This window comes from Cnephaeus nilssonii, assembly GCF_951640355.1.
Source record: "Cnephaeus nilssonii genome assembly, chromosome: 4".
In the NCBI taxonomy this organism is placed as follows: domain Eukaryota; kingdom Metazoa; phylum Chordata; class Mammalia; order Chiroptera; family Vespertilionidae; genus Cnephaeus; species Cnephaeus nilssonii.
The window spans coordinates 78,958,355-78,973,988 of NC_137075.1; the positions used below are offsets into that span (position 1 = coordinate 78,958,355).

A 15,634-nucleotide genomic window follows, 5' to 3' on the forward strand; every position below is an offset into this window, starting at 1 on the left:
ACCTATGAAAAAACACACATGGTGTCAGAATAAGCCAAAGGAAAATGGTTTGGGCTCAAATAAAAAGGATCCCAAGTAAAATTTATAGAAAAGATTCCTTTATTAACTTTTGGTCAAGAATATATTTGTATATTTTCAGAAAACAACTCCAAGACCATGTGGATTCCTGCAACAGAAAGGAATTGACAGGAATGCTCCAGCCATGAAGACAAGAAGAAAAACAATCCAGAGATGGAAGACGCTGACAACGCCTTGCCATGCTAGCAGTCAGCAGCTGTGCATCGCTGCAGGTTGCCCAGGACCAAACCAGAGGTCGGACCTGCATTGCCACCATTTGTCCACCATCCAGATACCATTGCTGACATGTACTCAAAAAACTGTTGGACATTGAAACTGGGACTCAAAAACTATTGGCCCAGAAAGAAACTTACTGCAGACTGATTTCATTTGACTCTCAGCATAACCATTGTTGCTTGTCTCATTTTTTGTTCTTATATGTTTATTTCTAGTCTGCATTTGCAAGATTTTTTAAGAAAAGAAAACGGGGGAGATGCCGGAAACAAATCAGTTTCACTAAAACAGAGATGTTGACAGGAAGCCAGGAAGGCTGGTCAACAATCTTAATTGCTCTAACCACTCACCCTTTAGTTGAGACATTGTTAGCTGAAGCAGCCTCCACCTTTGTTTGTCCCATGTAAGTTTCTGTTATTTCCTGCCTAAGGGCTCCATGTAAATTTCTGTTTATCTTGCCTAAGATGTTTTCCCCAAAGCTTCAATAAAAGGGATGGCAGGGCCAGAGCAGTCGGTAGTTCTCCCACTAGAGGTGGACTACCACCTGGCCCCCCATTTCACCAAATTAAATTTCTTCAAGTCTCCTTACATTTGTGTGCAGCCCTTCTCCAGAATTCGAACCCTGAACCGGAACCCTGAACCACGCGGGACGTGAAAGGGATTCCTACAGAAAGCAAGCACTAGCTTCATAGTACAATTGTAGAATTTATCGTTTCCATGTCAACTAAACAGAGACTTTACTGTGGAATCATTATCTGATCCTCTAAGGCAGTTTAATTTACTAAAAGTATAAGAGAACCTAGTTATTTCATTAGCGTCGTGAAGCGAGGGATACTCCTGCCTTGAAGTCATTCCAAGTTACTGTGAGGTTCGGAATCACAAGGTGGCATCATGGCACAATAGGCAGAAAAACAGAACAGAAGATATGCTTGAGAAAACTTGATCTTTCTAGACCTCAGTTCATTCGTCTATAAAATGGGCATAAAACTTGGCCATGTCTAAGTTTTAGATTGTTGTGCAAATCAAATTAGAAAATGCAGGTAAAGGTGCTCTGAGACTATACAGTGCGATATAAATGCAAGGGCTTTCCAATACAAACACAGACTTGTTATGTCTTGTATCCATTTTATTTGATATGCATTTTGCCTTCTTGGTATAAGAATTTGGGTCAGTCTACCCATTTACCCAGTGATCCATGTATACACCTACTTACCTGCCTCTAAGTACATGTCAAACCTCAATTTTCCAAAGCCTCCATGGTAAGGTATGAGACATGATTCCCCAGTGGGATATCAATTCATGCTAAATGTGCAGTATAGTTCAATGATTTGCCCACATAACCAGAGGGAAAGGGGGGTACAGGTGCTAATGAACCAGGCAAGGCACAGGCGCTGCTTTCCATCTCTTAGCTGACAGTTGAATTCCACTCGGCCACATAACTGGGGATGTACAGGAACCTCCTTGACCCTCGGCTCCTTGGAACTAGCCTGCTTCTGGCATTCTACTAGACTGAACCACAAGAAACTGCTGTGTTTTGAATGTCAAAAACAGTCAAAATATCAGCTATGACTCAACCTAATAAATCCAGAATTCTAAATGTATTCATTTAATTAGGGAGAATGAGGTCATCATGAAGATTATCAAACTTTTTCCAGGTAAGACATAGAGAAGATCAATTTCCTGCCAAATTAGTGGTTTAAACTTGAAGTTCTCACTGGTGGGACACTTGGCTCCCTTGGAAGTAGATATTTGTTCTTTTCTACATGAGGTGTCCGTGTATCACTTAGAAAGGAACTATACACCAGCTGGCTAAATTGCCTACTTTTATAGATGAATGTCAACAAGAGAAAGGAAATGTTGACTACACACTCAGTGCCACGAAAGTACCCAAGTCCCAGGTAAAAAGGAAGATGTTATCTATGATATAAAATGTAAAATGACAAATCAGGAAAAATACATACTCATATAAGTTCCAAACAGATAGGTGGGAGGTAATGCCTTCAAGGAAATGTTAAAGTGTTGAGCTATGCCATTTCCTAGCTGTGAAAACTCACCAATACTCTGACTTTGATTGTTTATTAAAGATTACGAACCATGCCTACTCAGTTTTATCAGATCTGTGCGATAGTTCCTTAAGACTCCTTATGTAAATAGTAGTTTTCAAGCAAACTAGGGTTACAAAAATAAAATTCCTTTATAACTAAATTTTAGGAAAGAAAACTGAAAGGATTTAGGCATTAGCATTCCTTTCTATTAAAATGTAATTAATTCCCAGCACAATAAATTGAAGAGACAGTTATTACTTTCAATGGGTATTAATGGAAACTAACTTAAGTAGACAGGGTAGGGCAAAAGTAGGTTTACAGTTGTGAGTATGCAAAACAATTTATTCTTGTATTATTATGTATTCTTGTATTATTATTTATTATTTTTCACATGAACTGATATACTTTTGCCCCACCCCGTATATACATTTGTTTACAAGGTGATATAACTGCCACTGCTAGATTTTGAAAACATCAAGAGAAATGAGGTAAAATATTATCAAATGAATAACAAATACATGCAACCACAAGAATTTGCTTACCTGTAATACAAATTTCTGATCTATGTATTTTTTGGCAATGCTGGGTTGGAATTCTTGGCTTTCCAAAAATCGTATGAAAAATTCATATACAAGCTGCAACAACACAATTAAATTCAAATTATAATACACTGAGAATAGTATCAAAAACCATGTAAAGCCTGCAACACTAAAACTGACAGATCTTAAATGTTGATTCGCTATGATATACATCTGAAACTAATATAACATTATACATCAGCTATACTTTAACTTCTTAAAAAATCTGTAAAAGAAAACATGACTGGGCTTAGAAAATTGGGTTTTAATATAAATGGATTAGTTATGCTAGCTAACCTTTCATTGTGGCTCACAGTTGCTGTTAGGTTTTTTTAACACTTTAAATTAAAAATTAGGAAATACAGCCAAATAAAGCAAATAAAAATCCCCCATAATTTTGTCATTCAGAGATAACCACTCTTAAGATTTTAATGTATCAACCTCACTATTTTTCTCTATAGTTCTAAAATACACCAATGTATTATAAATATATTTTATATCGTTTCATAAGCTATTTTACCCCCTTAATAATATATTATGAACAATTTATGTTAAAACTAGAGGCCCGGTGCATGAAATTCATGCATGGGGAAGGGGGTATCCCTCTGGGACATCCCTCTCACAATACAGGACGGCTGGCTCTCAACTGCTCACCTGCCTGCCTTCCTGATTGCCCCTAACCGTTACTGCCTGCCAGCCTGATCACCCCCTAACCATTCCCCTGCCAGCCTGATTGATGCCTAACTGCTCCCTTGCCAGCCTGTTTGCCCCTAACTGCCCTCCCCTGCAGGCCTGCTCCCCCCCAACTGCCCTCCCCTGCAGGCCTGGGTCCCTCCCAACTGCCCTTCCTTGCAGGCCTGGTCGCCCCCAACTCCCCTCCTCTGCTGGCTTGGTCACCCCTAACTGCCCTCCCCTGCAGGCTTGATCGCCCCCAACTGCCCTCCCTTGCAGGCCTGGTCCCCCCGCAACTGCCCTCCCCTGCTGGCCTGATCGCCCACAACTTCCCTCCCTTGCAGGCCTGGTCCCTCCCAACTGCCCTCACCTGCTGGCCATCTTGTGGTGGCCATCTTGTGTCCACATGGGGGCAGGCATCTTTGTGTGTTGGAGTGATGGTCAATCTGCATATTACTCTTTTATTAGATAGGATACCTAAGCCATTTTTCTCAGTACTACAAGTTGTCCATTATACTCGATCTCTTATGCTTGGACATTTAAGTAATTTTTAATTACTTCTCTATCAAATTATGCCACAATGAACATCATATAACATACATCAGTGTGCACTTGCTAAATTATTTTATGAGGAAATACTTCTAGAAGTGGAATTGTTAAAATACACTTCTAGATATTAAAACATTCCCCAATTTTCAATAGTCACTGAAATATTTCCTTTCAGAAAGTTTATGGCAATTTACACTCCTCTAAGCAACATAGGATGGCAGAATATTCTCATCTGCAAAGAGTAAGAACATTCTCATCTGAAGAGTCAACCTTAATAACTGTTCTGATAAACAGTAGATCATTGTTTATGCTCTTTGCATAATAAATCTATGCTAAAGTATACACAAGATCCTAGAATAGTACACAGCAGTATATTAAAAGAAGAATTTTTAAGAGACAGACAGACATTGAGTTGTAAGCCCAGCTCTGTTCCTTACTAATTGTGTAGCCCTAGGCAAGTTAATTTCTCTACACAGGAACTAACTTATATCACCACTGTCACTATTGCCTAAAACAGCACTCTCAAACTTTTTAGTCTCACTTTACAGTTAAAAATGATGAAAGACCCCAAAAAGCTTTTGTTTATATGTAATATAGAATATTTAAGTTATAGTATAATTAGAAATAAAAACAAACATTTTAAATATGTATTTATTTCATTTTAAAACAAATAAAATATATTACATGTTAACATAAATCATATATTTTGTCAAAATAACTTTATTTTCCAAAATATCATTGAGAAGAGAGGCACTGCTTTTTACTTTTGCAAATCTCTTTAAAGGCATGTTAGAAGACAACTGTAGCTGTCTTATCTGCTTCAGTATTCAATCTGTTTGGATTCAAGTAGATAAAGAAAATCAAACTTCACACAGATCTAGCCCATATCATATTTTCAGTCTTTTCACATAATTGGGATATTTTTCTTTGAAATCACACTACAACTCGACAAACAGTCGTTTCTTAAAGATGAATTGCAATGCAGAATGTGAAACCTTATCAGTGAATGCTTCATACTCTGTTACACTAAATTCCAATAGTCTGTCTTGCAGATCTTTGAATAGATCTTTATCCATGTGTGGCTTCCTAATATCATTTACTGGCCAACTGGAAAACACTGGTTCACTGTGTTATGTGAATCTTCAAATGTTGACACATTTCACTAGTCACATTCCTTAATATCTCCAATTTTATCAAAAATCTAAGCTTTTGGAACCTGTAAAGTTCAAGGTGACACATACAAGACAGATACAAGTTTCTCAAATTTTAATTCTAAATTTTGTTTGAATGCTCTGCATTAGTGGCAACAATTGTTTTCTTTGTCCATTTTAGAAAAAATATCCACCAAATGCCCAAGCCGGAATAATCCTAGACTGTCAGGCATACCTTCAGGTAAAAACGACATTTCATGAAAAAACAGCTTGGCTCGCAGCTCAAAACAATCACACAAGTGCTTCTGCACAAGACCCCTTCACACTTCGGTAAGCAGCAGGTGTGCTTTGGGCATGCTTTCCATTTCTTCATGAAGAATATTTTTTTACATGTGTATTCAAAGGTCAAGATGTAATAAAATTAATACTTTTGTTGCTTCTTCAAGGACATTCTTTTTGGGGGGAGGGGACGAATATTTCACATGTCATTTTCTAAATAAGATAGATAATTTATTTACATTTTATTTTATTTTTATTTTTATTAGTATATTTTTATTGATTTCAGAGGGGAAGGGAGAGGGAGAGAGAGCTAGAAACATCAATGATGAGAGAGAATCATATATTGACTGCCTCCTGCACGCCCCACACTGGGGATCGAACCCGCAACCCAGGCATGAGCCTGACCAGGAATCAAACTGTGACCTCCTGGTTCATGGGTCAATCCACACTGGCCAGGCTCCACTGGATTTTTTTTTAATCCTCACCTGAGGATATTTTTCCATTGATTTTTAGAAAGAATGGAAGAGAGAGGGAAAGACAGAGAAAAATATCGATGTGAGAGAAACACACTGATTGGTTGCCTCCTGAACGCACCCTGAGGACCCACACCCTGAGGGCCCGGACTGGGGAGGAGCCTGCAACCAAGGTACTTGCCCTTGACGGACACGGGACCCTTAGATCCGCAGGCCGATACTCTATCTATTGAGCCAAACCGGCTAGGGCTCCACTTGATTTTTTTAAAATCCCTTATTAAGCAGAAGAGACTTCACATAACCAGTTTCTTATTGAACAAGGGTCATCATTATAATATTCATTTCAAGGATATTCTTAGTTGAAACTGCCTTTTTTTTATTGCAAATACGTGGTAGTGAAGGATAAGACTTCTAGGCCAGTTTGACACAACTGCCTCGATTTGTGCTGGGGCAACAAACAATTTCAACCACCATCACTTTACAACTATCAGTGCAAATGGCAACACAGTGAAAAGAGCAAGTAATGGAGTATTATTATAAAACTAGCTTTGATGGCCACTAGTTTAGGTCACTGAAAATCAGGTTTCAGGTCCCCCACTAAGGGTCTGCAGATACCACTAACCCAAATGTATCATATAGTAACCTTCTAACTTCAGACACTAATTTAACACTAGATTCACATTAGAATTTTACTTCTTTATAAAACTACTAGAGGCCCGATCGATGCATGAAATTTGTGCAAGAGTAGGCCTTCCTTCCCCCAGCTGCCGGCACCGGCTTCCCTCTGGCACCCAGGACCCAGGCTTCCCCTCTGGCCGCCAGCAGGCACCCAGGACCCAGGCTTCCCTCGGGACCCAGGCTTCCCTCACAGCCTCAGCTTCATCCAGAAGGACATCCGGTCTAATTAGCATATTACACTTTTATTATTATAGATGTTTTTGTCTTTGAAACTCTCTGAATTCAGAAAAACTCCTTTCCCAATTATCTGAAGACTGTCCAGTTGTACTTGTTGTCCTCCTAGTCATAGTAACTAACACCTGAGTCCCAACACCTCCTAGAACCGTTCTTTTTTTCAATACACTAATCTTTGAAATTGTAGTTTTACAAATAGAATGGAAGGCTTTTTCAAGTAACCCATTCAAGGGGTTTCATCTCTCTCTTGACTCCCACAGAGTGGAGATTCTTGTCTTCCAGACCCAACTACCTGGCTTTCCACCGGAATTAGCAAAGTGCCCTCTCCCCTCCAGTCCCTTTAAGCATGGTGAAAACACTTCAGACATATCCTATATAATAAAAGCGTAATATGCTAATTAGACCAGGCGTCCTTCCGGACGACCTTCCAGACGAAACTGGGGCTGTGAGGGAAGCCAGAGTCCCAGGTGCCAGAGGGAAGCCGGTGCCGGCAGCCAGGGGAAGGAAGGCCTACTCTTGCACGAATTTCGTGCATCGGGCCTCTAGTTTATTAATAAGTATAAATGTTCTCTGGACTTAAAAGACAGATTTTACCTCAGAATCAAAAATCTCCCTTGACTTTTCTAAAGGAAAAGATTGGGGACTTGGGAAGGATCAATTGCTTTTCAAGGTCACATAAAAGAATTCCCTAAGGAACATAAATAAAAACACTTCAGCATTCCTGTTTTTCAGTCTCGGGTGAAAAGCATTAAAAACAATCCCTTAATTGCAAATGGAAGTCCTGTAAAATCATAGTCTTTCGGTCGGTTGGTTGGTTGGTTGGTTGGTTGGTTGGTTTTGTTAATCCTCACCCAAGGTTATGTTTCCACTAATTTTTTTAGAGAGAGTGCAAGGGAGGGAAACAGAGAGAGAGAAATATCTATGTGAGAGAGACAAGTTGAATCTTTAATGACACCTCTTTTCTTGTCTCTTCTACCATAAAATGTGAAACTTTCCGGAGGAGATTATCTTTATTTGTTTGTTTTCTTTTTAAAGTTTTTCCAGACTACAATGCACTTCTATAAACTGCTGCCAAGCATTAAGAATAAGACATGACAAGGAGTCCACACATTCAAAAGAGTAATTCTTTTTTTGGATTTTTGTCACATGAAAAGCACAAATAGTTTTGCAAATTTCTTAGAATGTATATAGCATGTCTGGCACCTTAAAAAAAAAAAAAAAAAAAAAACACCAGGCATCTAAGATAGTAAATCAACGACAGCATTTTAATTTACTCAATCTTGGCACTAGTAGGATAAATACATATGTATAATATGCCCAGGTAAAAGATGAGAGCAGAGCCCTGAAAATTCTCTACATAACTAGGAAATAACAAACATGTATATCTGTAGCAACCTTGAGTTGTCAAAGCAAGTCAGGGAATGCTGCAAATTTATGTCAAAACTAGTGGCCTGGTGCACAAATTCATGCACATTGAAAGGAAATTAATTAGAAGAAATATTTTAATATCGCTATTCGCCCTTTCTCTATAATAGAAGTGTCAACCAAATTCACAATCAAACAATGACAGATCAAAACACATGCGTGCAATTGTTTGTACAGCGAGAGCTTTATATGTATCACGCATATGCGAGTCAAGTTAGCCTTTTATGTATATAGAATAAACTTGCTTAATTAGACTTGCTTTCTGATGTAGCTAAATCTTTTCCAGCCCAGTGAAGCACCCCAACTTCTCTTTCAGGTAATTGTCAGCAACACAGCAGTAAATATCAACACGAATCAGATTATTATTGTAGATCACGCAGGGTAACAAAGGGCAAAATATTTAACTGCAGCAGTGTTTGACTACATTCTGTACAGTGAGAAAACCTGAAGTCATTTTCTGGGTCCACCATTTCTTACTTCTTTTCACTTGGGTCAAGTTTCTAAACTTTCTAAATCTCCGTTTTCTGGCTAATAAAAAGAAAATAGGATTCCACCGAGTCTCCTATCCACCTATACTCCAGGACTTCTGTGAGGATCAAATGAGATGAGGTATGAGAAAATGCTTCCTACACATTTGGTTAAAGTGTGAAATGTTTGCACCTGGCTATAAAGCAAGTCGTGTTCCTGGGCTGAAGAAACTGCAAGGAGGCTACAGGAGAAGAAGTTGGGCGTTGCTACGTGACTTCATTACCTGGGCACCCACAGCAACTGTTTCTGGGCTGGGCTGGGCTGGGCTGTGGGCCCCATTTTGCGCCATGGCAGCATCAGCTGCAATTTGGTGGGGTGTCACTCCAGGGTGGTGGCGGGGCCTGTGTCCCACTCGGGGGAAGCCAAGTGTTGCTTTGTCGGCGCCAGGTCCACGCTGCCGTTTCTCTGTAAATGGCCAGTGTGTGTCATGGCAGCTCCTACATTGAGTGTCTGCCCTCTGGTGGTCAGTGCGTGTCATAGCAACCAGTCAGACAGGCAGAGGGACACTTAGCATATTAGCCTTTTATATAGATAGATAGATTCTGTGCTTCAGAAAGTCAACCAGTAACCACAAGCACAGCCACAAAGATGCAATGGCTTCTGCCTCGAGGTGAAGATGTACAAAGTTATATCTTTCCTTTTTCACCCTTACCCTCCTTGCTAGTTCTCTGAGGACTAGCCTCTGAGGACAGTCTGACTCAGTGAAGATGACTTTGGGGTTCATTACATTAAATTTCCTTGTTCTATTCTTTTGAGAAATGTTGTTCTACAGAAGGCAGCCAGGAGAGGAGGATGGAAAATGACTGGTATGAATAAGTAAATACAACACAGATGGGCCTAGTACTGGGAAAGGAGACACAGGGATGGCCCTGATCTGTCCTGGTATATGAGTGTGATTGGAAAACTGGCCATCACACAAGTGTTACCTCAGCTGTTGCTCCTCCTTCCAACACTTTGAAATAGCTATTGCAATTTGCTTTTGCCCTTGCAGGCTAAAGAAACACATTTGTGGTTATCATGAAGACAGGCATACAAGTCCCCAGGCTACCCACTGCTGAAAATGAGATGTGTACTCTGTGACCTAATCACATCTAACTAATATTAATGTGAAAACAGTTCTGTTCTTGCTTGAGCTTCCAGCAGGCAGTTCACACAGAAACTCTAATAAAAGAGCAAGAACTGCCTGTTGGACTTGCAACGTGGGAGGGCCCACACTAAAGCATTACACTGAAACTTATTATTTTATTCTTTTGCATCCTAATTATCAAAAATAAGAAACATAAAAGGCATTCTCTGGCTTCCTAATTATGTTCCCTAATTTGATTTAAGTGAATAAAGGCCCTCACGAAATGCCCATGCTAATCAGCTAATAAGTTAATGAATCTTTCTTTTATAACAAATGGTAGTTCAAAGTACCTGTAAGTGTGGCCACGATGCCTCAAGCGTGGGTTCATCTTCTTCTGGATCAAATTCATTGCTGTCACTAGGAGGGAGAGTTCTGAATATATTGCAAGATACCTAAAAATAAATAAGCAGCAGAGTTAGCTTGGAAGTACCTCCCAGGCAGCCCTACACAGATCTTTGCAGCCAGCCAAAGGGAACATGGATGACAGATGACAGGAGTATCACCAAACTGGAACGAGGGCCTCTTTCTATAGGTTTCGAGGTCAGGCCTGCCTCTAGGCAAAGCCTGGAAGCTGCAAAGCAGCACCTTCCACCCCCCTGAACAGTACTCCCTGTACTTATGTGTCTTTCCCACCACAGGTCCCTGCGACTATATACCTTCCATCAAAGCCTGCTTTTGGCTACTTACCAGTCAACAGACTTCTAATTAACCAATTTACACTAAGATATAAATAACTGCTAATGGGCTTCATGCATTTCCCTTCTCAGGCTTATTCACAATTTACAAATTTACAGTTGAACTAATGGAGAAATTTTAGGCATCCACAAAAAATACATCAGAGAAGATAGGTCAGAACTCTTCTAACATGCTTAAAATCAGACCTAATCTGTTCTCAGTTGGTTTACAAAATAATAACAAGCCCGGGATAAGATACAAACCTCTATAAACCAGGCATAGGCAATTTCCAAATTACATAAATGCTAGTTGCTCAAAGAATGGCCATGAGTTGGTAAACTATTTTAACTGGGTGATGACAAGATGAAGATTCATTCTACTATTCTATTGTTTTTGTATATATTCCAAGATTTCTACATAAAGTGCTTATTTTTAAATGCTGTTGCTACTATTCCCAGAGTTCCTTTTCAATTTCTATTCTGTTTCTTGACCTACTTACTTACCTATCATCTCCTAAGTATCTCTAAACATATCCTCAGATCTGGAGAATAAAACAGGGGAGAGAGCAAGTTATATGAGTAGAAAGCAATGAAGGAACAGAAAGGAGATACTGCACCAGAACCCTCCATTGGACTTTCTATACAGTGCAGAAAATACTAAGCTTTAATATGCTGATCTGAAAGAGGGAAGAAAAAAGGCTTTGGGGGGCCCATATCATCTAAATGTGTTTATTCATTCAACAAGTATTTATTAAGTGCTCACTGTGTATGTGCACACTGTTCTAGGCACTAGGAAAATAACAGTGAGCAATGCAGATAAAAATCTGTGCTTCCATGAAGCTTACATTCTAGTGAAAGTCAGATTCCCTATTTCCTAGCTATGGAAACTGAGCCCAGGTGTGGAAGCCATGCAAAGGAGATCTGATTTTAAGTGTCATAGGAAGCAACCAGAGGATCTTAATCAGAGACATGACATGATTTGATTTTTGCTTTATAGAAAAATGACTCTGGTAGCTATGTATAGAACAGACAGGAAGGAAACAAGTCATAGTTTCTGTGGACATAGTAAGAGATGATTATGGTTTGGACTAGGATGGTGACAAAGAAGACAGACAGAAATAAATTGATTCAATATACATACTGCTGACTTGGATATATGGGGTGGAGGAAAGGAAAGAATCAAGAATGAGTCATAGATTTAAGGCTATTTACCCAAGACAGAGGTCGGAAAGAGAAAGGGTGTTTTTCTTTGCTTGTTTTGGTGGGAAGACCCAGAAATCCAGTTAGGAATGTGATGCAGGAACAAGCAATGTGAACAGGTCCGGACTGGAGACAAAAGAACTCATCAGCATATACATGATATTTACAACCACGTGACTAACGGGACACCTTGGAATGGAGTAGAGAAGGGAAAGGGTCCTCAGGCACCCAACATTTAGAAATCAGATAGAAAAAGAACAGCCAAGAAAGGCAAATGAAAGGAGTAGGAGGTTGAAGAAAAGAAATAGTTTGGGGGTCTCGGGAGCTAAGAAAGAATGTCCTAAGAAATAAATCAATAGCAGCAAATGCTGTTCTGAAATTAAGATGACCATAAAGCAGTTGCTATTGGGTTTGGCAACCCTAAAAATTGCATATTATTATTATCCCCAATTTACCATTGATAAAGCAAGTGTTGTTAAGATCTCAGGTTGCCAAAGGACTTGTATGCATGCATATAAGTCTAACCAATGGACACAGACAACAGGAGGGTGAGGGCATGAGTAGGGGGGGTGAAGGGGTAATGGGGGAATAAGGACACATATGTAACACCTTAATCAATTAAGAAATTTTTTTAAAAAATCTCAGGTTGCAGTTACAACCGAACCCAAATTGTTGAGCTCCACCACTGCACTCTAGAAGAGTAGGTAGACCACATCCTTTGCTGGAATTTAGTTTAGATGATTGAAAAAGAGTATATTAAAATGTTTTTGTTATGGCTAATGATAGCATGCATAGTGCTACTGTTTCACTTTTGTCCCTTCCAGTGATTATTAGAAATTAAATATACAAAGAAACTAGTGACTTTTCATGACCATCAACCTTTGACTTCTCTTCAATCAGTCATACTGCAATCACAAGGACAAAGGTTTTTTAATAATTTGCTTTTAAATCTTCAGTAAACTATACACATATTTCAAAAACTGAATTGAGTTTTCATTCTAATTAAATCATTTATATTTACTATATTTGTAACAAGTTTTCTTTCTCTCCTGAGATATGAAAGGAAACCATAAAAGTTTTTTAAAAAATTAAAACAGGCTCCTGTATAGTAAAAATCTGGATAAAGAGATAGAAAGTTCTGTTCCTCTGTATTCCTGGACACATAAACTCTCTGACAGTGCCCACCATATGCTATAGTAATTATTTGTTTACATATTTGTTTTTCTCTCCCCACTAATCAGGAATATTCAATGTCATATTCACATTTGTCTTCCTAGCATATACAAAGCATCCAATAAATATTCACAAAATAAAAGTGTGCCCCGGCCAGTGTGGCTCAGTGGTTGAACATCACCCCATAAATCAGGAGATCATGGCTTGATTCCTGGTCAGGCCACATGCCCAGGTGGTGGGCTCCATCCCCAGCAAGGGGTGTGCAGGAGGCAGCCAATCCATGATTCTCTCTTATCATTGATGTTTCTACCCCTCTCTCCCTCTCCCTTCCTCTGAAATCAATTTAAAAAAATTTAAAAATACAAATACAAATAAATAACGTGGTTCAGTGAGCTGTGCATCTTGTGCAAGGTACTGAATTTTAAAGGGGAGGGGAGGGGAGGGGAGGGGAGGGGAGGGGAGGGGAGGGGAGGGGAGGGGAGGGGAGGGGAGGGGAGGGGAGGGGAGGGGAGGGGAGGGAAAAAGTGTCTTTGAGGTAGTCTAATTCATTTTCATACTAAAGATATAATAAACATTGAATGCTGGAATCAAACTAAAAGCTTGAAGGCCCTGGCCTGACTTCCAATAAGTGACGATAAGGACAGAAAGCAAGGCTGGGGAATGGGAGGAGCAGATATTAAAACAAATAGAAAACTTAGAATTAGAGGCTCCACAAAGTAGCTTTCAGAATCAGATATTAGAAACTTCTTCATCCAGCACCTTCTTCTTACAAATAAGAAGTGAGGTTCAAAGAGCTTGTGAGTTTTTCAAGGCAACACAGTGCCCCAATAGGCACAGAGGGTTGGTTTTCAGGGTCTTTCTCTGGCATACCGCCTCTATCCCCACACAAGAAGACCATGTATGAACCTTACTTCTTTTTTTTTTTTTTTTAAATATATTTTATTGATTTTTTACAGAGAGGAAGGAAGAGGGATAGAGAGCTAGAAACATCGATGAGAGAGAAACATCAACCAGCTGCCTCCTGCACACCCACTACCAGGGATGTGCCCGCAACCAATGTACATGCCCTTGACCAGAATCGAACCCGGGACCTTTCAGTCCGCAGACCGACGCTCTATCCACTGAGCCAAACCGGTTTCGGCTGAACCTTACTTCTTTATATATATCTTTTTTCCCCAGGTAGAACCTTCTGCCTCCCCATTTCTTTTCATTATTCTTTCATTTTCTCACCTCTCATAATCTTCTTCCTAGGTCTTGGCCTGCCAGTGACCCTCAATGGCACCCATGAAAACTACCTACCTGAGGACATCTATAATCTATAACAATAAAAGCATAATATGCTAATTAGACCGGAGGTCCTTCCAGATGACCTTCAGGACGAAGCTACCGTGGCAGGGGCCGAGGCAGAGGTGGCCACCGCGGCCGAGCCCCTTGCACGAATTTCATGCATCGAGCTCTAGTCCTATCTAATAAAAGAGTAATATGCAGATTGACCATCACTCCAACACACAAGATGGCTGCCCCCATGTGGACACAAGATGGCCACCACAAGATGGCCAGCAGGGGAGGGCAGTTGGGAGGGACCAGGCCTGCAAGGGAGGGCAGTTGTGGGTGATCAGGCCAGCAAGGGAGGGCAGTTGGGAGGGACCAGGCCTGCAAGAGAGGGCAGTTGGGGGTGATCAAGCCTGCAGGGGAGGGCAGTTAGGGATGACCAGGCCTGCAGGGGAGGGCAGTTAGGGGCAAACAGGCTGGCAGGGGAGCAGTTAGGCATCAATCAGGCTGGCACGGGAGTGGTTAGGGGGTGATAAGGCTGGCAGGCAGAAGTGGTTAGGGGCAATCAGGAAGGCAGGCAGGCGAGCAGTTGGGAGCCAGCAGTCCTGGATTGTGAGAGGGACATCCCTTAAGGGGTCCCAGATTGGAGAGGGTGCAGGCTGGGCTGAGGGACACCCCCCGCCCCCTGTGCACGAATTCCGTGCACCGGGCCTCTAGTTCAGGTATAAGATGATGACCTTGCTCAGCATTAACAGGGAAATATAACAATCTCTTCATTCCCACTGTCTGGGTCAGAACCCCATCACCAAATATCTAGATGATTATAATAGTTTCCTTCTCTGGTATTCCTATTCCTCCCATCCCTTCTCTTATCTCCCCCAATTAGATTTTGAGCCCCCTAAGAACTTCCTTACTAATTTCTGAATGCCTAGCACCTAATGTATATATATATATAAAAGCCTAAGCGACCGTTACAACCGAACAACCAGAAAAACCGGTCAACCAGTCGCTATGATGTGCACTGACCACCAGAGGGCAGACGCTCGATGCAGGAGCTGCCCCAAGGTGGTCAGTGCACTCTCACAGCCAACCTCCCATGGCTGGCCAACCTCCCCCGCTCCGTCCCCCCGGCTGGTAAACCTCCCATGGTCCCCGCCACCCCATCCCTACCCCCATCCAGCAGGCCCTGTCCGGCAGGCCCCAGTCAGCAGCTGGCAGCTGGCAGGCCCTGGCTGGCCTGGCCCCGATGGAGACTGGGCAAGACAGCCCCAATAGGCCCTGATCAC

The 15,634-nt window shown here is 41.0% G+C and overlaps 1 protein-coding gene across 3 annotated transcripts in view; it reads right to left on the reverse strand.

Moving 5' to 3' along the window:
• PPP2R5E (protein phosphatase 2 regulatory subunit B'epsilon) overlaps nucleotides 1-15,634 on the reverse strand; it is a 158,798-nt gene that overhangs the window by 38,725 nt on the left and 104,439 nt on the right. For all 3 annotated transcript variants that reach the window (XM_079769590.1, XM_079769591.1, XM_079769589.1), the window contains exons 4-5: nucleotides 10,320-10,421; nucleotides 2,879-2,971 (exon numbers count right to left, since the gene is read on the reverse strand). In XM_079769590.1, the coding sequence (XP_079625716.1) occupies nucleotides 2,879-2,971; nucleotides 10,320-10,421 (195 nt within the window). The remainder of the gene's footprint in view (nucleotides 1-2,878; nucleotides 2,972-10,319; nucleotides 10,422-15,634) is intronic.